General features: G+C 42.3%; 1 protein-coding gene across 2 annotated transcripts in view; it reads right to left on the reverse strand.

Moving 5' to 3' along the window:
- CARD9 (caspase recruitment domain family member 9) overlaps positions 1–25240 on the reverse strand; it is an 84738-nt gene that overhangs the window by 40353 nt on the left and 19145 nt on the right. For both annotated transcript variants that reach the window (XM_089677032.1, XM_089677031.1), the window contains exons 2-5: positions 12427–12632; positions 11888–12025; positions 8697–9022; positions 34–213 (exon numbers count right to left, since the gene is read on the reverse strand). In XM_089677032.1, coding sequence (XP_089533158.1) covers positions 34–213; positions 8697–9022; positions 11888–12025; positions 12427–12607 — 825 coding nt within the window. In that variant the 5' untranslated portion in view covers positions 12608–12632. The remainder of the gene's footprint in view (positions 1–33; positions 214–8696; positions 9023–11887; positions 12026–12426; positions 12633–25240) is intronic.

The raw sequence follows: 25240 nt of genomic DNA on the forward strand, positions 1-25240 counted from the left end.
GTAATGGCATGGGGAAGGAATAGTAAACCTCACCTGTAGTGGTTTATCAAGTTCCTGGATTTTGGCTCTCAGCAGCTCATTTTCTCTTTGCAGCTCATAGATTACATCCCTGCTTGGCCTTTTTTCAATTGCATTCTTTAATTTCATTGTCTGTTTCCGCTCCAGTTTACAATCATCTTCAGCCTTCATCAGGTTGTGCTTCAACTTCTCAATCTGAATCCAAACAGAGATAAAAAAAAAAAGTTACTAGGTAACAGCAAATGCCACCTTTTAAGAGGCCACTAAACACAAATATCAAGTTGGTTCATATGAAAGAAGAGAGGAGCATCAACCCCATTACATACAGATTCTCCAGCAACCTGGAAAGTCTCTGCGTAATAACATGAGTGTAAATTATTAAAAGTGCTCATTACCTCACTTGAGGTTGGTTGTAAATTACCTAATCCACACCTGAGCATTGCAGCAGTAGGATTGGTCCACGCAGCTTGGGTTTTTTTCTGCGTTGGCTAAAAATGTGTTATGTGGTTAATTACCACAATTAGACATCTGTTGTATATTGCCATGTGATCTCTTGTAGAATTGTAATTTAAAAGAAGAGCACAGTGGCTAAATGGTTAGCACTTCCGCCTGGCAGTACTAGGGTCGTTGTTTCGAATCCCATCCATGGCACCTCCTGCCTGGAGTTTGCATGTTCTCCCTGTGCCTGCGTGGGTTTCCTCCGGGTACTCCGGTTTCCTCCCACACTCCAAAGACATGCTGGTAGGCGAATTGGATCCTGTCTAAATTGGCCCTACTATGTGTATGTATGAATGTAAGCTAGGGACCTTAGATTGTTCACCCCTTGAGGGTTAGGGACTGATGTGAATATATAATATATATGTAAAGCGCTGCGTAAATTGACGCTATATAAGTACCTGAAATAAATAAAAAATAAATAAGTGACATTTAGAACTTCAGATTGGCAGCAAGGCTGCAGATAATAGTCCACGGATTCCTGTCACAAAATGAATCTTACATCTCCCTTATAGCAGACCTGGGAAAATTGGGCCTTAGGACCACATCCGGCTTTTTGACTGTTCCTGTCCAGCACTCAATGCCTGTCAGCATATCTCTCTGAGCCTGTCATCTTCCTCATGGAGGAAGCTGACAGATGTCCATGCAGAGAGCTACAAGAACTGGAAGGAGAGGGCCTGAGGAGCTTATTGGAACAGTATGGAGGCTTGGTTCTGGTGAGAGAGCTTTGCCTATGAGACGTCTCGACACGCTCACAGCTGCGCAGCCAAATACTTCCTGTGTTAGTGCCTGCAAGCTGCAAACCCCAGGAGTTATGCACTTATTTTTTTACTCCAGATCAGGATATGTAGAAATCCCTGTTGCATTGATCTCAGCACCACTTGTCAAACTCCGCAGCCCAAGTTAAAAATGCCATGGCATATAAACAGCCCCATTTGGCTGTTATTTTACAGTTCCGGTGGGCAGCACGGGGGGGGGGGGGTTGGGCTTGGGTAAAAATGCGGCTCAGATATTAAATTATTCCCTGCATTCCCTTTCTCATGAGGCCTCTTGGGAAAATTAATGGCCCACCCCAGCCTAACAGTGTAATTTTGTCAGTCCTGCCCAGTTCTCCAATGCTGAATTATGGATCACCTCCCACTATCCTCATCTCCATAACAGAGGAGAACTGGACAGAACCGACAACACTGCTTATGATTTCAGTACAGCAGAGTCAGCTCTCTACAGAGAGTTTGAGTGCTTTGCCCTGGTCTTCCAACCAGCAATATTACTTCTGGGCATTGCTTCCCTTCCTACAACTATTCACCCTGGACCTACAGGCTGTGGGTGACTGTGGATAATAGCCACATAATTTGGCTCTACGTCCTTCACTGCCCACAGCTCTTGATATGGTCATCCAATATGGTCTGACAACCGGAGGAGAGTTGTCAACCATGACCTTTTCGGCCAGAAGGGAGCCACGAAAATGACTTGAACTCTGTTTGCAACTTCTTCAGAACTGTGAAGAAGAACAACAAAAGAGAAGCGCACCAACCTTGCGCATTACCTCAGTAACCAAAATTTATTAAATAAAAGAATGGTACTCACAAACAGCGAATAAAAACAAGCATGTAAGTCCTCAAAGGGACTTTAGAGGCAAGATGCCAATGCGAATCCCATCATGGAGGAAGCCACTCAGTACAGCTGACGCGTTTCGAAGGACATGCCTTCTTCCTCAGAGCAAGGTTGGTGCGCTTCTCTTTTGTTGTTCTTCTTCACAGTTTTGTTTGGGCTTCCCCAGCCTTGGAGTGGAGCTGCACGACCTTGTCTATTCCAGTGGTCCCTTCCTTTTTGGAGTTTGATTCCATCTACTCACCACCGGCCTGGGTCCCGGAGCGCAGGAGACACTGCATTTGGTTCACTGCAACTTCTTCAGAGCCAGGGGAATTAGTTGGAAGGGGGGAAAGGCATAGCACAGCTGGAAGCTCCACCTTTGAGCGAGAGCATCGATACCTACTACTCCATCTTCCTTGTTCAGGGAAAAGAACTGACAAGTTTTGGTATTCTGACGATTCACTAAAAGATCGATTTGTGGCTGACCCCATTCCTGAACAAAGCTGAGGAAAAACTTAGGCACCACTCGCCCTCCTTCAGCTGGTATCTGCTCAGGAAGTCGGCTACCAGGTTCAGCAAGCCTTTGAGATGGACTGCTGACAAGGATGCCAAATTGACTTCCGCCAAAGTCACAACTTCTTCCTCCAGACTTTGAAGACTCCTGCTTCTTGTGCTGCCTTGCTTATTTGCGTAGGCTACCACTGTGGCGTTGTCCTGAGCTCCTGAGAGAAAGCCAAAGCAATCACTTTTATTTCCCTCCAGTTTGGGGAGTTTGACCTTTGTTGCTTGGGTCACTGCACCTGTGTGAGCTGACCTCCCAGGTGTGCCCCCAGCCCCAGGAGCTGGCATCCATGGTGGGGCTCCTTTCCACCAGAAAGGACCAGGATGGACCTTTGGAGAGAACCTCCTGCCTCCTCCACCACCACCCCATTCCAAACTCTCAGGATGAATAGTTGAAGGAACCTGAAGTGTAATCTTGCCCACTGGACAGGATGGAGGCTGTCAACAGTCCCAGAGCTAACATAAGAACCTGACTGACACCTAACGATTGCCTTGAAGAAGAGTCAAAAGCTGCCTGTATTTTCTTCTAGCAAAAAAAACTTTCTGTTCCGCTGAACAGATGCAGAACCCCAGAAACAAAACCTTCTTGGACGGGGTCAGATTAGATTTCTGCACATGACAATCCAGCCCAAACTTTCCAGATGGCTGTGGGCTACCTGAAGGTCCTTTCTCAACTGGTCTTCTGAGCTTGCAAGAAACAGAAGATCATCTAGGTAGGGAATTACCATCACACCTAGGGCTTTCGCCATCACTTTCGTGAAGATGGAGGGAGATGGTGACATCCCGAAAGGCAGTGCCCTGAATTGCAGGTGCTGAACTTCGCATCCTGATCTCAGAGCTAGCCTCAAAAATCTTGGGGAGTGCTCTCTGATTGGGATGTGCAAATAGGTGTCCCTTAGATTAATTGATGCCATGAAGCAATCTGCAAACAGGAGGTTTCTGACTGAAAAGATTTAATCCATTTGGAACCACTTTTATCACACTGCTTTGTTCAAGAGTTTTAAGTTGAGGATCAACCAAAATTTTCCTGACATATGAGAATAAAACCCATTTGTTTTTCCCCTGACAGGACTGGAACCACCACTCTTTGGAATAGCAGATCCTGAACCAGGTTCTTCATAGCAAGAGCTTTTACCGGATTCCTCGGAATATCCGTAGCAAAAAAACCTTCTTGGGAGCACCTCTGCAAACTCTGTTTCAAAACCCTGGCTGACCATATTACTTCTCTGCTCTGAGCCAACTGAGCATGCTCCGAAACGCATTACCGCCCCTTCACCTCCTACAGCAGACTCTGCTCTCCAAGCCTCATTTTGATGCACAGGAACATCCTGGGCTCTACTTCCTGATCCCATAGACAGAGTTTGCTGCTGGACGGCTGGATTTCTCATCTGAATCTTATTACACCACACGATGAGTCTTTTTAACTATGTATCTTGCAAGTGCAATATATCTATTGTTCACTAATAAATTGTCAATACTGCACTTAGAGGCGCCTTCCACTCTTTTTCATGTTTACTGCATTAGAGCCTTGCTTCCACTCTAAGAAGAGCTGCCTCAGTGTTACTGCTTCCATCCATCCCTGAAATCCATCTGGCACCTTCATCCTACAGCTACAGGAGGTTAGGCTCTAACAAGCGCGCCCTATATAATATACATTTTCTTGTTACGCATGTGACTGCCATAGCCGGTTTCAAATTCTCCATTATGGAATGCCATGATCTCTTCAACAGCAAATCCATTCTTTTATCCATAGCCTCTTTCAGGCTCCCTATGTCTTCAAAGGCTAAGTCTGTGCTTTTTGAGACTTGGGAAAATGCAGCATCTACCTCAGGCATTTTGTTCCATACCGACGAGGAGACCTCTTCAAATGGGAACCGTCTCTTGTGAGATCTAGAAAAAAAAACTGTTTCCTTTCTGGATCCTGCCATTCCTTTTTTATCATGTCTGAGATGGCTGAATGTACAGAAAAACATCCCCCTTTTGGCTCACTAAGGCCCAGGTACATTTTATCATGGAGGGAGAGATCTCTTTTCTCCTCTTTAATGTCTAAGGTGGCATGAATCGCTTTAAGCAGATATTCCACATCCTCCAGCGACAGCTTACAGTGAAGGAAATGAGAATTTGATCCCCTGCTGAGTTTGAATGTATGCCCACTCACAAAGAAATGATCAGTCTAAAAATCGAATGGTAGGTGTATTGTAACACTGAGACAGAATAGCAACAATAAATTCAAAAGAAATGCACGTCTAACAAATTATGCATTGATTTACATGTTCATGAGGGAAATAAGTATTTGATCCCCTTCACAAAACATGACAAATCCCTTGTTGGCAATCACAGAGGTCAGACGTTTCCTGTAGTTGGCCACCGGGTTTGCACACATCTCAGGAGGGATTTTGGCCCACTCCTCTTGGCAGATCCTCTTCAAGTCATTAAGGTTTGGTGGCTGGCATTTGGCAACTCGAACTTTCAGCTCCCTCCACAGATTTTCAATTGGATTAAGGTCTGGAGACTGGCTAGGCCACTCTAGGACCTTAATGTGCTTCTTTTTGAGCCACTCCTTTGTTAACTTGGCCATGTGTTTTGGGTCATTGTCATGCTGGAACACCCATTCACGACCCAGATCCTCATGTGTAGTTCTGGGATAATTCCTCACTATTCTCATGATCACTGACACTCCACGAGGTGAGATCTTGCATGGTGCACCAGACCTTGGAAAACTGACAGTTGTTTTGAGTTTCTTCCATTTGCGAATAATTGCACCAACTGTTGTCACCTTCTCACAAAGCTGCTTGGTGATAGTTTGGTAGCCCAGTCCAGCCTTGTATAGGTCTACAATCTTGTCCCTGACATCCTTGGACAGCTCTTTATCAAGGTCCTACCTTTCCGCAGGGCTTGTGCTGCTCCATGTGCTGGCATCCATCTCAGGTCTGCAAAGCATTATGGGATCCTTTATGCTTTCAGCCCTCTGCGGCTCCTCCCAGGAGGTGGCGGCTTATCACATTTAAGTCTGCTGTTTGCAGCTGTCCATTGTATTTGTGTCCTGTCTGTTGCACAGCAGCAAGCTCCTGTTCAGTTAACTCTTTGCTCTCCTGGATACCGACTCGGCTTTGGCTAAGACTCCTCCTGGCTTCTGACCCTGGCTCTGGCGACCATTCTTCCTGGCTTCTGACTCCGGCTTTGGCTACGATTCCCGCTGGTTCTCGACTTGATTATCCTAGAAGATGACCTCGGCAGGAGAACTTCTGTCCTACCCAGTCATCCGCTGTTGCTGTCGGACTTGCATAGACTCTTGCCTTGTTTCTGTGTAAATAAACCTACCTTTAATTGCACCTCCTTGTGTGTCTGGCTCCTCGCTCCCTGACATTCTTTGGTCTTTGCCATGGTGGAGAGTTTGGAATCTGATTGTTTGACTGCTCCTGTGGACATGTGTCTTTTATACAGGTAACAAAATGAGATTAGCAGTACTCCCTTTAAGAGACTTCTTCTAATCTCACATTGTTACCTGTATGAAAGACACCTGGTAGCCAGAAATCCTGCTGAATGATAGGGGATCAAATACTTATTTCCCTAATGAACATGCAAATCAGTGCATAATTTGTTAGACATGCATTTCTTTTGAATTTTTTGTTGCTCTTCTGCCTCTCAGTGTTACAATACACCGACCATGCGATTTTTAGACTGATCATTACTTTGTGAGTGGGCAAACATTCAAAATCAGCAGGGGGTGAAATAGTTATTTCCTTCACTGCATATTTAGATTCATAGGAATCCTCCGTCTCTTCCCCATCATCCTCTGAAGCTCTCTCTGACCGAGGAGGAGAGACAGCCACCTGAGCAGACGGTATTCCTGACCCTGCTTCCAAGGAAGCTAATGATTGAGGTGTGGGGGTAGACTCAGAAGCACTCTGGGAGGAAGACTCCAACATATTTCTGAAAGACTGCAAGGTTACACTCCACTCAGCCTTCAGGGATGCCAGAAAGTCACTAGAAGTTGACGCGGTCTCCTCTCTCACTAAAGCAGAAATGCACTCCTTGCATAAAGGCTTTTTCCAAGCATCTAACAATTTACACTTGAATTGATGAAGGACATCTCTTCTTGCTAGATTCCTTTTCACTGCCAAAGCACAAGGAACATAACCACTTAGTCACTGACTGACCTTAAACACACAAACGCACCCAGTGCATCCAGAGCCCAAACCTCCACACCACCAGTGCACTGACCCCACACACCCAGGATCCAGAGCATAAGACAGGCCCTCAGCCACTAGGGTGAAAAAGACACCACAGTGCCCCAAAGAAAAGCAGCATAATACAGTTTGCCAATAGGAAGTTCTCTCCTCCCTGGGTATTGATGGTGTCTCCCCCTGTTCTCAGAGCTGCACTCACTCCTAACTCCTCCATAGCAGAGCCTGCAGTGGTCTACGTGGCTGTGTCTCCTGGTCCCAGCATCCTTGAATGCTGCTGCACCAGTCCAGGAGCAGAAATAGGCACTGGCTGGGTCCTGCCCCCCTGAATCCTGCTGCTGGAACTGATGCTGCATCCCCGAACGTAAGCTCCGCCCCTACCCAGTAGTGACCTCACGGCATGCCCAGACACCACTGGGCACCAAAAACATGATTGCCACCATTGCCCACACAGGGACATCAGGGCTACAGGCTACCCGGCGCCACTTTGCTCTCCCCAAGCACCGAAAGGGGAGAGTGGAGTCAGGAACAGGCTCCCTCCCCCCCTTCCCCAGGACTCTGCCTTGAGGACCCCTACTGCAAGGAAAAAAGGTAAAAGAAAAACAGAAGACCCCTCTCAGGCAGCACCTGAGATAACGTAGTCCCCACAGTTCCTGTGTTTTCCTACCTGGCCAGAGGAAACATGATAACTGAGGACTGTGGATGTGTGTTTCCTGCGAGAGGAGGAGGAATTGTATTCTCTCATGTTCTGTCCTGAAAGATGTTTTGAGAAAATGTGTTAGTGCAGTTTGCTATGATAAAAATGTGGTATCCGAAACTGAAAATGTTCTTGGGAAGGTTGTGGAGTAGCCCTTGATTGCTGAGTCAGAGAGGATTATAGTGGATGGAGTGCATATCAATGCTCTGGAAGAGTTTCAATTCTATGGTGTTAAATATGGCCAAAACAACCGTCACCTCTGAGAAGATCCTGGTAAGAAACACATCCTTTGCATTGCATTTTTTTCTGTCCCTTGTTTTCCCACTCCCCCCAGACTGCTGGACCAAGCTTTCATTGCAAGGTTGACTGCTTGTCTTGAAAAATCCCTCTGAAGTCACCTTTACATGTGCGCTCCTGGGAAGGGGACTATGGTGCTACCTGTGGATGCTTCCTGTCCCAACATCCATAGGCAGCCCAAAAGGACACCAAACAGAAGGCACGCCTCTGACCTACCTGAATGAGAACTGATTGACAGCAGCTCCTAACGGGAAGAATAGGTGTGTCTTGTTTTTGTTATCCTTTCAAGCTCCTTGTATGCATCAGCGCAGGCAGCATTCTCACAACGGCCAGATGGATGTGTACATGCAGTAGCAGTATGGCTAATGGACATGTAAGACCAAGCACAGTGGCCACAGGACTTATTTACATTTTGAATACACCCTCCATGACTGGAAGTGCAGGGAAGTGGTGCACAGGAAACCGATGGATGAGGCTGAAATGTAAGTGTTTCTGAAGGCACCTCAGAACTGTTCAACAATAATAAAGAAGGAAAATGTCTGAGATCACTCCAAGTAACGGTGTGATGAAACGGATTCCTGCTATGTTAGACTGAGATGATGCTGACCAGTATACAGTCAAGAGAGGATTTGCTGCTGCAACAGACAATCTTCATGAGATAGAAGAGCTGAGAAATGAGAAAATAGTGGAAAGCCGGTCTGTAACCCAGAAAAGTGTTAAAGAGTATACATTGCGAAATAAAGAGGTGTTGGTAAAAATGCTAGGGAATATAGAGAGACTGAAATCAATGTGTTCATTGCTATGCTATTTTACTATGCTTTATTAAGTGTTTTTCCCGACACACTCACCTCAAGCTGTAGGTCTCTGTTCCGCATGACAGCATTGGTTTTCTCCTCACTCAGCTGTGCATACTTCATGGCCAGTTCGTAGATCTCATCCTTGCATTTATTCAGCTCTATGTTGAAGTTGTCCCGTTCCTCCTTCATTTTATGGTCCCTCTCCTGGTACTTTTTCAGCTCACTGTCCTTTACCTGCAGCTGTCTAATGCTGGCCTCCTTTTCCACCATCTGGACATTTAGCTCTTTGTATTTCCTACGCTCCTCTTGGATTGTCTGCTGGAGCTTCAGCATCTCGTTCATGAGCAGCTGGGTCAGACCAGACTCACCAGCAGTGTCTGCACCAGAGAAACATCAGAGAGACAAAAAGGATCAGATGAATGTACCTGGGGACTGGTATGTATTTTGATGTACCCTTTGGATGTCTCTATACCATTTTGTATTTAAAAACAAGTTGTCAGGAAAATATAATTTACCAGAAAAGATTTTGTTGTAAAATGTACATATGCATCAGAAGCTTTCTGATACCCCGCAGTTTACTGTGCTGGGAGCATGCAGGGATCGTGCCGTCAGCACGGTAAAATGTTTACATCAGGACGCATATATGTAGCCACTCATCATTAAAGTCCACCCGCTGACAGACCGCATATATGTGCATGTCCAACAGGAAGTGGTTAATAATGATAATAGTAATAATATTTTTTTTTTAGTAAACCACAAGAAAAAAAAAAAAAGATTGCCTGCAAGGTAATGTCATAATGCGCTAGTATGCATTGCACTGCCACCGCTGCAGAGGCTTCCATCTTCACCCCGTCCTTCTTCCAGGTTCGCGATTTTCAGCCGTCTGACAGGCCAGGCTGTGATGATGTCACTCCTGTGCATGCGGATGGGAGTCCCAGACCACGACACACAGCTCTGAAGGAACGGCACGGGTATGCTGTTCCTTCACAGCACATATGCTGGCTTTAGGAAAGAGAATATCTCCTAAACGATGTATGTTTAGGAGATATTAATTTTACCTACAGGGAAGCTTTATTATAAGCTTCCCTGTAGGTAAAATTAAATAATGAGTGTACTACCACTTGAAGTTGGCCATAACCTGGTAGTTATTTTTCATTCATCAAGCTGGCTGAAAAAAAAAAAAAAAAAACAGTTTCCTCTATCTACACAAGCAAGGTGGATGGAGAAATCCCCTCTCTGCTGGGACATTGTATTTAACTGTGTTAAAGCCCACACTCTGATCAACATTTGTCCAGTCCCTGCTGATCAGTCAAAAAAACATTTGCCAAATAAAACTATATACAGTTAGGCATGATTACAAACATACTGAATAATACATTTTGGGTTTACATACACTTTAACCCCTTCGCGCCGGCGCCTCCTGGTCCTTTAAGGGTTTCAGGAGGCAGGGTGGGGTTTAGGGTCATGTGACCGCCGTGACACACCGTCACATGATCGGGAAAGGTCCCGATCGAAAGAAGAGATTGGGACCTTTCCGTGAGTACCGGACATGTGTGCTGGGAGCGCGCAGGGCGCGCACTCTCAGCACATATGTTCTTTTTTTAATACAATGCAAATGTGCGGCCACACGGCGTCTAGGCGTTCGGCCAGCATGAAGAGGTTATGTATACTACATTTCCCTGTTACTGAAACCAACATTATCAATGTATGTTAAAGCAAACCTGTCCTTTGACCAGAAAAGCAAAGTAAGAGAAATGCTGCTTGGGATGCATCAAAGGAAGGCTGCATTTATGTTCCTTGCAACCCCACAATTGCCCCGATTCACCCACTTAACTAAAAAAAAATAGCATGTCCATTCGTGGGTCTGTCTGCATATGCCTGTATCCCATCTGTAGATTCGCCACACTTCCTTAGGAAGTGAGGGGGAAAAACCCCTCAAGGTGGCATTAAACCCAAAAGCAACCATTTATTATATTGCAGCTTAAAAATTCTTAGAAATGATGGCTGCATTTGTTTACTTTTTAGGCTTGCTTTCTTTTATTTTCACTTGGTGAACTAGCCAGTAAGTCTTTTATTTCTCAACACAACAAGCTGTTTTTCAGATATAGCAGTTAGATGGTTGAGACAAAACCACTTACCCCTGACATGGGTGCTTACAATGATCAGCTGGTATTTATGTAAAATGCTTATCCCAAAATTAACATAAAATGTGGCTGTAACTGATTAAAATGTGTTAGCTGGAGTTTGGCTTCAATTTGTAGGTGTATTTAAATTTGCTAGTACACCTAATACTCCCCCTCCCTTCCAAATTCATAAACTCAAATAAATGATACTGCTGTCTAAAGGTGTCTCTGTTGCCCTTTCATCCAGAATCCAAAATGTAGGGACTCTAATACAGGAGGTGTGCAACTGACCAGATCACCAGGTGAAAACTGAGGGAAAAAGCCTAAAAAAAAAAAAAAGACTAATGCATTCACCACATCTAAGGCTTGGTAAGCAGCATTATATTAAATTTTTAGTTTGCGGTTTAATACTGCTTAAAGTGGAACACAGACAGACAGTTTACATGACAGAGGGTCTAACTCTTCTGCAAGAAAATAAACAACAGAGGGCGCGCAAGCCTAGTGCATTATCCCAGGAGTACTTTATTTTATAAAGGTTAAAAAGTATAAAACGTATGAAAAACAAGTTTAAAAGGGATTGTGTCAAAACTGTGACATGCTGCAAGAAATAAAACGGAATAGAAATGTAATCCTGACACGCAAAGGAAAAATTTAGGTCTAATTATTTATTTTAAGAGTGGTAAGCTTACATTTTCAAAAAACAGGGATGTGACGGTTTCCTTTATATTGTTCTTCTTTAAATCTTTTGACGTTTTGCATAACTTTGTATTTGTTAAACACTACACTGTAATGTGGGAATATGCTATTCTTGCCTAACATGCATTGTTATTATTGTTCATTTTTTAAAATTCTTGTTTAAATATTCAACAAAAGCAGAGCTGAAAAAAATAATTCAAGCAACTGAGGACCCGCATGCTGCAGTAGATTCCTTTATGCTCTTTGTAAAAAAAACAACAGAAAGAAAAAAAATACATTGTGCTTGCTATTGACTCTGGAAATATGACATTATCTGCTGATAATCTGTACAGGTAGCACCTGCAGCACCCACTGATGAGAAATAATACAATCAGATATATTTAGAAAGTCAAACACAGATGAAGCACGCAGGCATGAACTCACCTATGATCATTGAGAAGACACGTGAGGGTTCCTTGCCAGTGATTTTCAAGTACAGATGAGGGTAATACAGCTCCAGGCTTTCCAGAAATGCACCATAGCCCTTACACCCTGTCCTCTGGAGGATATCCAGCAAGACACCTGATGTCAAGAATATGTGGGTTTATCACTTAACACATTTACTAGGAAAAAGTGGTGTGTTCATCTGCAGGAGAGAGATAGGAGAGGAGAGAGAAAGTGGAGGAAGGAAAAAGACAGAGGGGTGAGAGGAGATGAAAAAGTGAAGGGAGAGAAAGGAGGAAAATAAGAGGAAGCAAGGAGGGAGAAAAAAAAATAGAAACAAAAAAAGAAAGTACGTTTAAGGAGAAAGATGGCAGCAGATTTGGCGTGAAGGATGGATGGAAGGCTGGGGGAGGGACAGCAGGAGGGCTGATGGAAAGAAAGTTAAATTGGAGTAAGGTAGAGAAGGAGGAAAGATAAGGAAGCACCTCCAGAATTACATTTTGAAAATCTGGTAACGTTTCCATAAAAAGGCTACTTACCCACTTTTCTCTTGCGCATAACGAGGCTGGGGTCATTAAAAACCTGCTCTTCATCATCACTGTTGAGGACACGACACTGGCGCAGATACGGGGTGATCCTGTTTGGATCTATAACATTGATCAATTTGACCCGGTAGTGTTCCAGCTTACTCCAGCACCCTTCATCCTCTTCCTCAGACATAATGGGGAGGGTTCACGGCAAATGTCTATAAAGATACAATTAAATGTGGCAGGTCAAGATAGGTACCAGCTCTTCAGCTTCCCAGCATTCCAAGGCATAAACTGGATGAAACTTTATTCTAAAGCTGCATCTACTGTAGTAGCGCACTTTGGCAACATGCAAAATTTTATTTGTCAACGATGACTGCACTTGTCTAAAGAATTCACAACCTAACATCTTTTACCAGCTGCTGTCATATCTGAAGACAAAACTGATATAAATCAAAGATAACAAGAAAAAAAAGGTATGTGGTGCTGCTATTAATAATCTAGAAAGAAGGATACGATTAGCAAAGCCCCTAAAACCACTTGTGTTCCAAATACGTAAAGATGGTTAAAAAAAACAATACAGGCTAAACCAGGCCCCATAAGCTCCAACTTGTGGTATCCTGGGAACAATGCCAAGCAGCTCAAGCTCTTGCTACCCCATGGACCATGCCAAGCAGCTTTAGATAATAGTAGTGCCCTTTAAAATAGGTCAGGCAAATCTACATGAGCACCCTTAAAACATCTTGCAGTGGTGAAACTCTAGGAAGCAGGCTAAACTGTTCAAAGCAAGGTTACACTCAAAACAGAGTGATGTAGCTCTCAGCAACTGCAGCATCAGACTAGTTTGACTATGCACTTTAGCCAAGCACTAGTATTGTAAATTGTGCCACCCCACTGATCAGTGGCAAAGAAAAGTGCCCAGTAGTCTTCTTTGCTGAAATCATGGAACAGATTAGGAAAGGCTAAGAACCACAACTGGAAATAGTCATTGTACAAATTTAAGGACATGTTTTAGTTACCTGTGTAGGTGTCTTCACATACAGTTGCAAGAAAAAGTATGTGAACCCCTTGGGATTACGTGAAGTTTTGCATGAATTGGGCATAAAATGTGCTCTGAACGTCATCTAAGTCACAACAATAGAAGAACACAGTCTGCTGAACATAATACTACACAAACATTAGATGTTGCCATGGTTTCATTGCACATAACATGTAAACAGTCACAGTGCAGGGAGGAAAAAGAATGTGAGGCCCTAAGCTTCATGACTTCTCCCAGAGCTAATTGGAGCCAGGAGTGAGCCAACCTTGACTCCAATCAGTGTGATGATATTGGATGTGTTGCTGACAGCTGTCCTGCCCTTAAAAAACACACACCTGTTTTGGGTTTACTGGTTTCAAGAAGCACTAAATCCTCACTTACTGTTACAGTGAATTTTATTTGCCTCAATTGGCAGAATCCCTTTAATCTTACCCTATTTACAAATCAGATAACACCACTGGGAAAGAGGCAAGACAGATAACATATTTTTCAACAAGCAGTCTTTTACTAGTGGCCATGAAACATGTGATTTCTAGCTAAGCTCTCAAGGCTACATGTATTCTGGAACTGCTGTAGAGACGTTAATTCTACTGGCAGCAGAAAAATGCTAAACTCAGCAAAAACGTGTGTAAATGTGATACCGCGTTTAGCGCTTGGACGTTAATTCATTTCATTGGCCAGAATACTTGCGATTGAAATGAATAAACGCCTAAGCGCTAAACATGGCTAGGACTTAGGCACGTTTACACGTATTTTTTGGCCAAAATGTTCCTCTCCTGAACACGATTCTTCTGTGTTTAGGAGAGGGACATTTAACTGCGCCTAAATGCTGCTGCTGCTGCTGCTGCTAAGCACTAATGAAAGCCTATAAAAGGTTTTTATTGAGCTGAGTATAGGGACTTTGGCAACAAAATACCAAAAGCTCCTAAACTCACATTTATAAGCAGCAGTGTACATGAGGCCTAAGTCTTCCTGGCACTGCAGCACGAAAATAGTAACTTTAGATTTCAGGTTAAGAGTCACAAAGAACTATTTCTATAAATACATAAATATGTGAGAACACAATGTTAATTATGCTGTATTCCTAAAATTTTATTTTATGTTTTATTTCCTTTACCGGCAAATGAAAACAAACTTTTCTCATGGTCATATTTATCACACAGCACAGCAGCAGGTGTAAAAGAGAGCACATGACATGACATGTCTGTCAACAAGCCGTCTTTCAAAAGTGGCCACAAGGCATGTGTGATTTCTAGGTAAGCCCATTCATCCTCCGGGCTTTGACAATACAAAAAAATATATTTAGAAACCCATGCACACGGGTAGCAAAAAAACTGCTTTTAAAAGGAATTTTTCATTTTGTTATGCCTCTGAAAAGCAGGGGCATAAAAAAAATTGGCCCAAACCTGAGTTTGGATAAGAACTCGCCTACATCCTACTATCCTAACTGATGCCAACAGTGCTACATTATAATACTCACAGGATAAAAAAGGGAAAGGCTGCAGGTAAATACTGCAGACTGTAGAGTGGAAGCTGCACAGAGGGCAACAGGGAGCTGCTCTAAACTCAAACTACATGCAGCCTGTTCTTTATGGGTTTAGATCTTGATTGCAGCACTGTGGAGAAATGGAATACAAGCTAGGAAAAATGGCCAGCTAACAAAACTCTTCTGTTTCTTACTTTTCCATTTGTTCACTCCTGGTACTCACATGACACCGATGCTTAAATCAGCAGCTGCCATTGCTGATGTGGCATTTAGAGTCACAGGTATCGGGGATGTCACCGTAATGACCAAGCAGGCCAGTAGTTTAAAGGGTTTAGACTTCACTGTTTGCATGTTTGTTCCAGATGATTTCTGAACTATGTACTCTTTTTTTATTTCCCAATCTAGATATACAGTATATTGCATGACTACATGTCACAGCTGTGTTGACTCAATTTGGGTTACCAACACAGCATTATCCACCTAAGGGCAGGTATGACTATGTAATGGCATGTACAAGTAGTAGTATGCTCATGGTATCTCTGAAAGACTTTCAGGCACAGCTCCATTATTCTCTACAGTATATTAATTGGCTCTGAATGACAATCAGAGTCATGGCTTTCCCCCATAGACCAACAGCCAGCTTACTCAGTGTTGCTGCTGAAAAAAGGTTCTCTTTAGAACCAGGGAGTGAAAGTTTTGGTTGTGGATAAGCTGCAAACAAGGAATCTCAGAACTAAAAAACAATCAGTTCTGCAGATTCATGCTGTTCTTTGAAAATTGCACAAATCAGCTGGGAAGAAGCACAATTCCTGACAATTTTGGTGAAGCTGGCTTCTTTCATATTTTTCTTCTTAGAAACAAGACTATTGCTTAATCTATAAAGAGAACCTGTTACTGGTGAAGTGTCTATATTTGCCCCTAAATAGCCACATCAGCAGTTTCTGTGGAAACAAATATTTAATCTTGCATATTCTCTAATAAATGTAACCCTTGTGTTTCCACAAACCACCTAAAATGTGGTCCTAATTATTCCACCATTGAGTGCCACCATCTTCACTCTGACAACATAGCGAAGGCTGAGCCAGGCAGATGATTACAGACCACTCAAAGAGACCTTTATATTTCCTACGACAACTATGTGTCTCTGCTCTTGACATCAGACATGAGTGACCAGGGGAAGGGATTTGAGATTAAGTAAAGGCGCTGTTAACTTTAGAAAAAAAAAAAAATTTGCATATCAGTGTAGCACTACCCCCTTAAGGGTTGCTTAGTAATTTTTAAGCTCCCTGTCATTCTGGACCTCTCGCTGAAAACCCAACCTCTGCTGACACCACCTTGCTCTGGTATCCCAATGATATCACGCCTGTAAAATGGACTCACACGCAAAGTAGTATAAACCAAATTTAAGTTTATATTGGTATTGGAAGTAACAAATTAACAGTCAAGAATAACAAAATAACACTGATATAGAAAGCAAATATGATCACTCTTGGCAATTGTGGGCAAAAGTAACGACATTCACAATGAAGCAACAGTGACTATTAGCAGGCCTGCTTTCAGAAATAATCCACTGCCTCCAGTCTGAGAGGACTGTTGAATCCCCAGTGTGCAGGAATGACCATCAATAACAGATAAGCTCACTGTGGGTCCTCAGAGCTGGATAACAAGGATTGATGTGAAATAAAGAGAATTCTCAGTTATAATTGGCAGTTTTCCCTTTAAGGGCTCTATAATGTCTTCTGCATGCTTTTTGAGGCCTGATTGATGTAAAGTTGTATCAAGGGGTGGATGGTAGTTCCTTAGGGTGGTCACATCAAAGATAGTGAGGGAAAAGGAGAAGATTTAACACTTCTTTGATTGATGGTAAATAATTAGTGCAAGGTTCCCTTTAACCACTTGCCGCCCAGCCACCGCATTAAAACGGTTGCAGGTCGGCACGGCTGGGCAAAACTACGTTTTTAAACTATCTGTCCCGCTGGTGTCAGCAGCTGGTGTCAGCCGCCGGGTCACGGGCGGTGATTACCGGCCGTTTCCCCAGGATTAGCGGTGATCGCTGACAGAGAGCAGGGCTGCATTGTTTACACACAGCCCTGCTCTGTGTCAGTTCCCTGACAGCTTGTGACAAGCTCAAGAGGGAGAGAAGAGTTTCTCTCGATCAGCCTGCCCCCGTCCAGCACACATCCCCACCCCCTAGTAAAACACTCCCCTAACCCTTTCAGTGAAAAAAAATATTAACCCCTTCCTCCCCAGTGCCATTAGTACAGTGTCAGTGGGTTTTTTTTTCACTGATCACTGTATTGGTGTCACTGGGGATGTCAGTGACCCCAAGTCAGTTCCCCCCAGTGTCAAAATGTCTGCCGCAGTCCTGCCATAAGTTGCTGATCGCCACCATAAGTCGCTGATCGCCGCCATATGTCGCTGATCGACGCTATTCGTATAAAAAAAAATTAAAAATCCCAGTATCTTTCCCGCCATTTGTAAACGCTATAACTTTCATGTAAACCAATTAATTTACACATATTGGGATTTTTTTTTAGCAAAGACATGTCGCAGAATGCATTTTGGATGAAATTTGTGACAAAATTAGATTTTTTAATTTTTTTTTACTGGACATGTTTTATAGCAAAAAGTCCAAAATATTGGTTTTTTTCTCAAAATTGTCAGCCTTTTTTTTATAGCGCAAAAAATTAAAAACGCACAGGCGATCAAATACCACCGAAAGAAAGCTCAATTTGTGGGAAAAAAGGATGTAAATTTAATTTGGGTGCAGTGTTGCATGACCGCGCAATTGTCAGTTAAAGTAACGCAGAGCCGTAACACAAACCTCTTCTGTAACCGCTTCCTGACCACCCTACAGCAGAAATACTGCTACAGGGCGGCATAGGTACGCAAAATCACATATATATATATATATATATATATACATGTGATTCGCGCTCCCGTGGTTTTCACGCCCTTCCCAGATAGCGTCAGATTGCCCGTCAGTACACCAGTCATCACATTTAACCCCTTGATTACCAGGAGCACGCTCATGTACAATAAACCTCCATTGCTAGTATAGTGTCTGAACGGGTCAATATCTTTGATCAGGTCAGCACTATACTAGCGTTCACATTAGTATAGCGTCCCCAAAAATGCAGCGTTAGTGGGATCAGCCCCTGCACCTGCCAACACCTGCGTTTAGCCCCTACACTTACCCCCCCTTCTTCCCCAGCAAGTGCAGTGTCAGTAGGTCACTGTCACTTGATACATTGCATACAAAACCGCAGTGTTCGCAGAATCAGGCCTGATCTCTGTTAGCACTTGCCGGTAAATTTTGATGACTCTCATATGCAGCAGAGTGCCAGTACTAGTGCCGCTCTACCTTTTGGTGAACTGGCGAGTACCAGCGGTCTAGTACATCTTGGTCTTTCACATACCTCCTTGATTTTTGGAGCGGTTTTTCACGGAATATCTGTATGCGTTGATTGTGGATCAAAGCAATTTACATGCACAACAATTTATTGCCGCCAACCCAAATTCAAACTTTGCCAGACCATTCGCATGGAAACTCATTACGGTTTTCAAATTTACATTTTTTTTTGGGCCTAACCCTCAACATGGGCATTACTAAAAGAAATTAATTGCGGTTGTGTTGGTCCGCAGACCCGATTCATCATATGCCGTGTTCTCTGCTGCCATGGCCAGGTATAGATATGAGAGTATAATGTGTTTTATGCATTTCAGCGACAATACACTGTCGTCCTCGGGGTGACCCTGAATTTGACCGGCTCCACAAAATTCAGCCCCTCGCAAATCACCTTAACCTAAAATTTGCAGATGTCTATACTGCCCAGCAAAACATCTGCGTTGATGAGTCCCTTATTCATTTTTCTGGCCGCCTTGCATTCAAACAATTTCTCTGCAAGCGTGCCAGATATGGGGTCAAGATGTAGAAGACCTGTGAGAGGACAACAGGCTATACTTATAAGTTTCGGATTTATGAGGGAAAAGATAGTCACGTGGAGCCCCCTGGATGCCCAGACTACATGGGGAGCAGTGGCAAGATTGTTTGGGACTTGGTGTCATCCTTTTTCCATATGAGGTACCACTTATACGTGGACAATTTTTATTCAAGCGTGCCACTATTTAGACATTTATTCAATCTTGGAACTGGCACTTGTGGCAAAGTGTGACCTAATGTGTGCCCACCATTAGAAGTGGGTGGATGCAGGGCGGTATATTCTAATGGTGGGCATACCACACACTTTTTCTGGCAGAGATTTCTTCTAATTTTTTCATTCATTCCACAGGCTGCATACAAAAAAGAACATAGTATATATAACCAACAAGGACCAGTGATGTACTTGTACATCACTGGATTTGAATGGTTATACCAGGATGATGCCTACAGCAGCAGGCATCATCCTGGTGTCGTTTCTTTTCAGCCGTTGATCGGATTTCATGTAAAAGCAATCCTAGTGGCTAATTAGCTGCAAGATTGCTTTTACAAGCAGTGGGAGATTATATCCCCCCTCCCCCGCTGCCTTCCACAGCCTGCTCGGGCAGTCCCGTGCCATCAGGGGAACCTGAGAATGCAGCCGTTGTTTCTGCCAGCTGACCATAGAGCTGATTGGAGACCAGAATGGTGCCAATCATCTCTATAGTCTAAGAATTCGGAAGCTACAAGCATTTCATCACTTCAGTTTCGCAGGATATAAACAACGCCGTTTGTAAATTGGGAAAGCATCTGATCACACCGATTTTGGTTTGATTAGATAATGTAAGGGCAGAGGAGATATCTAGAGTCTGATAGACCCCAGATTTCTCAAAAAAGAATATATGACAATGCCCATTGAAGTTATAGGGGTTATTTGCATTCCCTGTTATAGCATTAAAAATGATATAAAAAAATATATATATATGAAAGGTACAATGTAAAAATAAAAAAAAATCAAAATAACTAAAAAAAAAAAAAAAATTGCTCCTCCCATGCGCACACACCTGTGTGCACAAGCCTTGACCCTGTGCCGTTATGTAAACAGCGGTTGCACCATGCATGTGAGGTATTGCCGTGAACGTCAGATCAAGGGCAGTAATTCTAACAGTAGACCTCCAATGTAAATCTAAAATGGTGGCTTTTAAAGGCTTTTAAAGCGCTGCCTATGGATATTAAAAATGTTTGCAGTTTGTCGCCATTGAACGGGGCATGCGCAGTTTTAAAGCATGTCATGTTTGGTATCTATTTACTCGGCATACCCTTATCTTTTATATTTTACCAAACCAATATATTGGCCAATATATTGTGTTTTTGTGCATTAAAAGTAAAAAAAGTGTATTTTTTAAAAAAAAAAATAGCGTTTGAAAAATCGCTGCGCGAGTACTATGTGCCATAAAAAATTGTAGTATCCACCATTTTATTCACTAGGGTGTCTGCTTTAAAAAAAATATATGTTTGGGGGTTTAAATTAATTTCCTAGCAAAAAATACTGATTTTTTTCATGTGAACAAAAAGGCTTGGTCTTCAGGTGGTTAGAAGAGTGAATGATGTGTGGCATAAACTTCTAATGCTGGGCATAAAACGCCCCCACCCCCCAAAATGACCCCTTTTTGGAAAGTAGTCACCCCAAACTATTTGCTGAAAAGAATGTTGAATCAATAGAAGAATTTATTTTTTTACCACAAGTTTTTGGAAAATGACAAAAATAAATATATATATTTTTTTTTTACACAAAATTGTCACTTAAATGATTTACTGCTCACACATGCCATGGTTATATGTGGAATTACTCCCCAAAATACATTTTGCTACTTCTCCCGAGTATGGGGGTACTACATGTGAGAGACGTTTTGGCAGTCTAGCCAAGTACAGGACCCCAAAATCCAATAAGCACCTTCAGGCTTTTAAAGGGCTTTATTTCCTCATTACACTTCCAGACTACCTATCACAGTTTCGGAGGCCATGAAATGCCAGGATAGCACCTAACCCCCCCAAATTACCCCTTTTTGGAAAGTAGACGCCCCAAGGAATTTGATAAAATGCACGGTAAGTATTTTGCAGATCTCATTTGTTGCCACAAGTTTTTGGAAAATGAAGAAAAAAAACAAAAACATTTTTTCTATTTTGTTTATATTTCAAAACCTTGTGAGAAAAAATTAAATCTGCAAAATACTCACCATGCCTCTTTTTAAATTCCTTGGGGTGTCTACTTTCCAGAAAGGGGTCATTTGGGGGGGTTTGGGGCTATCCTGGCATGTCAGGGCCTTCGAAACTGTGATAGGTAGTGAGGAAGTGTAATGAGGAAGTTACGCACCTTCAGGCTTTCAAAGTGGTCATTGGATTTCAGGCTCCTGTATGTGGCTAGGCTTCCAAAAAGTCTCACACATATGGTATCCCCATACTCAGTAGAAGTAGCAGAATGTATTTTGGGGTGTAATTCCACATATACCCATGGCTTGTGCGAGAAATAAATCATTTAAATGACAACTTCGTGTAAAAAGAAAAAAAAGAAGTTTTTGTCATTTTTCAGAAACTTGTGGAAAAAAAATAAATCTTCTATGGACTCAATATGACTCTCAGCAGATAGCTTAGGGTGTCTAATTTCCGAAAAGGGGTGATTTGAGAGTGTTTGTACTATTCTGGTATTTTAGCACCTCAAGAAATGTGATGGGCAGTCAGAAAGTAAAAGCTATGTAAATTCCATTATCTATACCATAGTTTGTAGACGCTATAACTTTCACAAAAAGCAATCAATATACACTTATTGGGATTTTTTTTAACCAAAAACATGTAGCAGAATACATTTTGGCCTAAATTTATGATGAAATTTTAGTTTTTTTAGATATTTTTTATGACAAAAATGAGAAAATATTGTTTTTTTTTTAAAAAAAAAAATTTTTTCTTCAAAACCTTTTCTGGTTATAGCGCCAAAAATAAAAAGTGCACAGGTGATCAAAGACCACCAAAAGAATGCTCTATTCATGTTAAAAAAATCTCATTGTACCGTATTGCATGACCAATTGTCCGTTAAACTAGTGCAGCACTATATAGCAAAAAAATGTTGTAAATTGCAGTATCTATACCATAGTTTGTAGACGCTATAACTTTCAGACAAAGCAATCAATATACACTTATTGGGATTTTTTTTACCAAAAACATGTAGCAGAATACATTTTGGCCTAAATTTATAACTAACTTTGAGTTTACTATATATTTTTTATAGCTGAAAGTAAAAAATATCGTTTTTCTTCAAAATATTTGGTCTTTTTTTGTTTATAGCGTGAAAAATAAAAAGCGCACAGGTGATCAAATACCACCGAAAGAAAGCTCTATTTGTGTGAAAAAAGGACATAAATTTCGTTTAGGTGCAGCATTGCATGACCGCGCAATTATCAGTTGAATTAGTTCAGTGCCGAGTAGCAAAAAGAGGCCTGGTCATTAAGGGGGGTAAATCCTCAGGAGCTCAAGTGGTTAAGAGCTCTAATCATGAATTGAGCTTGATGTAGTAAATAGCAACGATTGGTATAAATGTCTATGGACAAAGGCAAAAGGATGGCCCATAGTAAGAATCCTGCTCTATAGGAAGGGAAAGGGACTGGTTGATTCAGTTGGCACTGCTATATCTTGATCTGTAACTGTATATCCTGTGGTCAGTTAAATGTACTCCAGATGTATTCCAACAATGGCGCTGGTATAACTAGGCCGCAAAATAGGGCAACTGTATGTAATGTTCACAACTATGTGCAGGTAGATAACCGAGGTGATGAACTATCAATGTTCACTTTGTTAGTGGATGCATGGGTCTCTCTCACCCAATCAATGTGGTTTGGCGGATTGCTACAATCCGTCTCTCCCAATAGATAGGGACAGCCCACGGGTCCTCTGGTTCACACTTGGCGTTCCGCTCAGTCTCCTGTGTCAGAGTGGCCTGCTTGGCAGCGCGGCAGGCCAGGCAATCAATAATTTCTTTCTGCTTGCTCTCCAATCCTGGCTCTGTGTCCTAGTTCAGCACTTCAGCCGTCAGCACACCTTCTTCAATCTCCCTCCGCACTCTCCCTGCCGATGTCCCGGGCTTTGATAATTATATGCCCCCGCCCAAATGCTGCCTCTCCTGGGAAATGTAGTTCCAGTCACTCTGTTTAATAGCCAAGTCCTGCTGTTCAAAAATACAAGTTCCAGAGGGCTGTTCTGTCAATGTGAGTAACTGAATAGCAGGCCACCACAATCTAATGTCCACTTTAATGTATTGCAAGTAATAACATTTCAATGGGTTACATCAGTAACAGCATAGTTTTGTCCATATAACATTTTGAGGAAGAGGGGGTGTGCGAGTGGGGAATACATAGTGTCGGAAATTGGCTCAAGTGTAGCACTTAAAGGATGCAGTCCACTTTCCAAATCTTCATTTAGGGCTTTCTTGACAGCTTTTATTTAAAAGAACATTCATAATACAAACAAGTTTCCCTTGCAGGTGTTATTCAGCTTTTCTCTGCTACAAGTATTCCGTCAGCCTCCTGGCTTATTGTCTTGTAACAATGCTGTGGCCCTCAGGTTTAGAGCCTCTATCTGTTCCTTCACAGACAATCTGCTACAACTCCTGTGCACACATGCATCTCTAACAGTTCCCTTGCAGCCACACGGTCCCTTTGGGAGGGTGGAACACTGAACTCTAGTCATCTTCTTTACAGAAACCCTACATGCACGTGCACAGTTAAGTGTGCTGGTTTCTGGCAAAACCTGGACCAAGGATTATTGACTTCATCTTCCATGTCTCTATGAAGTCTCCAGACTTTAGGACTCAACCCAGGGCTTACTAATCAAGACACTAAACAACCTGTTTGCCGTGAACAAAAAACGTATCCTGGAGCTCCTCGACCTATATAGATGAGACCAGGGGCGGACTGACAACTCATGGGGCCCCCGGGCAATAGGGGATCATGGGGCCCCTGTGTCCTTGCCCAAACTCAAAAAAGCCTATGAAAAAGGTACCAGGGGTATCTCATGGGGCCCCCTACTGACCCCGGGCCCTCGGGCAGTGCCCGAGTTTCCAAATGGTCAGTCCGCCCCTGGTGACAGCCTTTATGGTTGGCTACAAAGTGAACAGAATGTTTAGGCATGGCCTCACATTATATAGCCTTGGTAAATTTAATGGAGATTGTAACCTCTATGACAAGCTTTACTGATACTATGTTATTAAGATGTATCAGTATACTGTTGACTTTATCAGTTTTCTGCATCTGAAGCATGGCTTATTACTGACAAGTTAAATAATAGAACTAGTAGTTGGAATTGTGTTCACAGATTTTGGGTTGCTGGCATCAGTTTGAGATGCTTCTAAAATCATTTGACCTGCTTCAAGCTGATCTTGCATCTGTATGATAATGTAAAACCCATTTGCCCAAACTCAAAAAAGCCTATGAAAAAGGTACCAGGGGCATCTCATGGGGCCCCCTACTGACCCCGGGCCCTCCGTTTTTCTTTGTTTCTGTTATAAAAGTTTGCAAATAAATAATTGTTCTTCATAAATTTAGCCAAGATGTATTCTGCTACATGTCTTTGGTGAAAATAACCCAAATTAGGATGTATTTTTTAGTTTGTAGGAAGGTTATAGAGTTCACAAACTATGGTATAGATCTGAATATTGATCAATCCTGAAGTACTGACAGCCAATCTAATTTGTTGAGGTCCAAGAATGTCAGAACAGTACAGATATCCCCCAAATGACCCCTTTTTGCAAAGTAGACAGTCCGACGTACTTTGTAAGGGGCATGGCGAGTTATTTGAAGTTGTATTTTTTTTGTCATAATTTTTTGGAAAATGAAAAAATTAAAAAAATAATTTTCACTATTTTTTTTTACATACTGTCACCAGTGCAGCACAGCGTCATCATATAACTGGCATGGCGGTGATCAGGGACACTGACTGGTGACAGTATGAAAAAAAATATATATTTTTTATTTTTTTATTATTTTTAGTTTTTTATTACATTTTTTTTCTTTTTTTTAAGATTTTTTTTCATATTTCACTATGTCCAAAGTAGTACAATGTTACCATACTAACATTGTACTACTTTGGGGAAGTGATCAGTATTTTTTTTTTTTTTACACAATTTGCTTATAGCAAAGAATTACTACTTTGCTATAAGCAAGCATTTACCTGAATGACATCGATTCATTCAGGGTTTTTTTTTTTGTGCTTAGCTGTGATTTGGCCACAGCTAATCACATGACATGTGCATGTAATCGCTGTGACCATTCACAGCTAGACACTAGTATACAATGGATGGCATGAATGAAGCCATCCATTGTATACAACTGTCATG

Source organism: Staurois parvus, unplaced genomic scaffold (genome assembly GCF_062004578.1).
Source record: "Staurois parvus isolate SC_StPar_1 unplaced genomic scaffold, SC_StPar_1.0 ptg000176l, whole genome shotgun sequence".
Classification (NCBI taxonomy): domain Eukaryota; kingdom Metazoa; phylum Chordata; class Amphibia; order Anura; family Ranidae; genus Staurois; species Staurois parvus.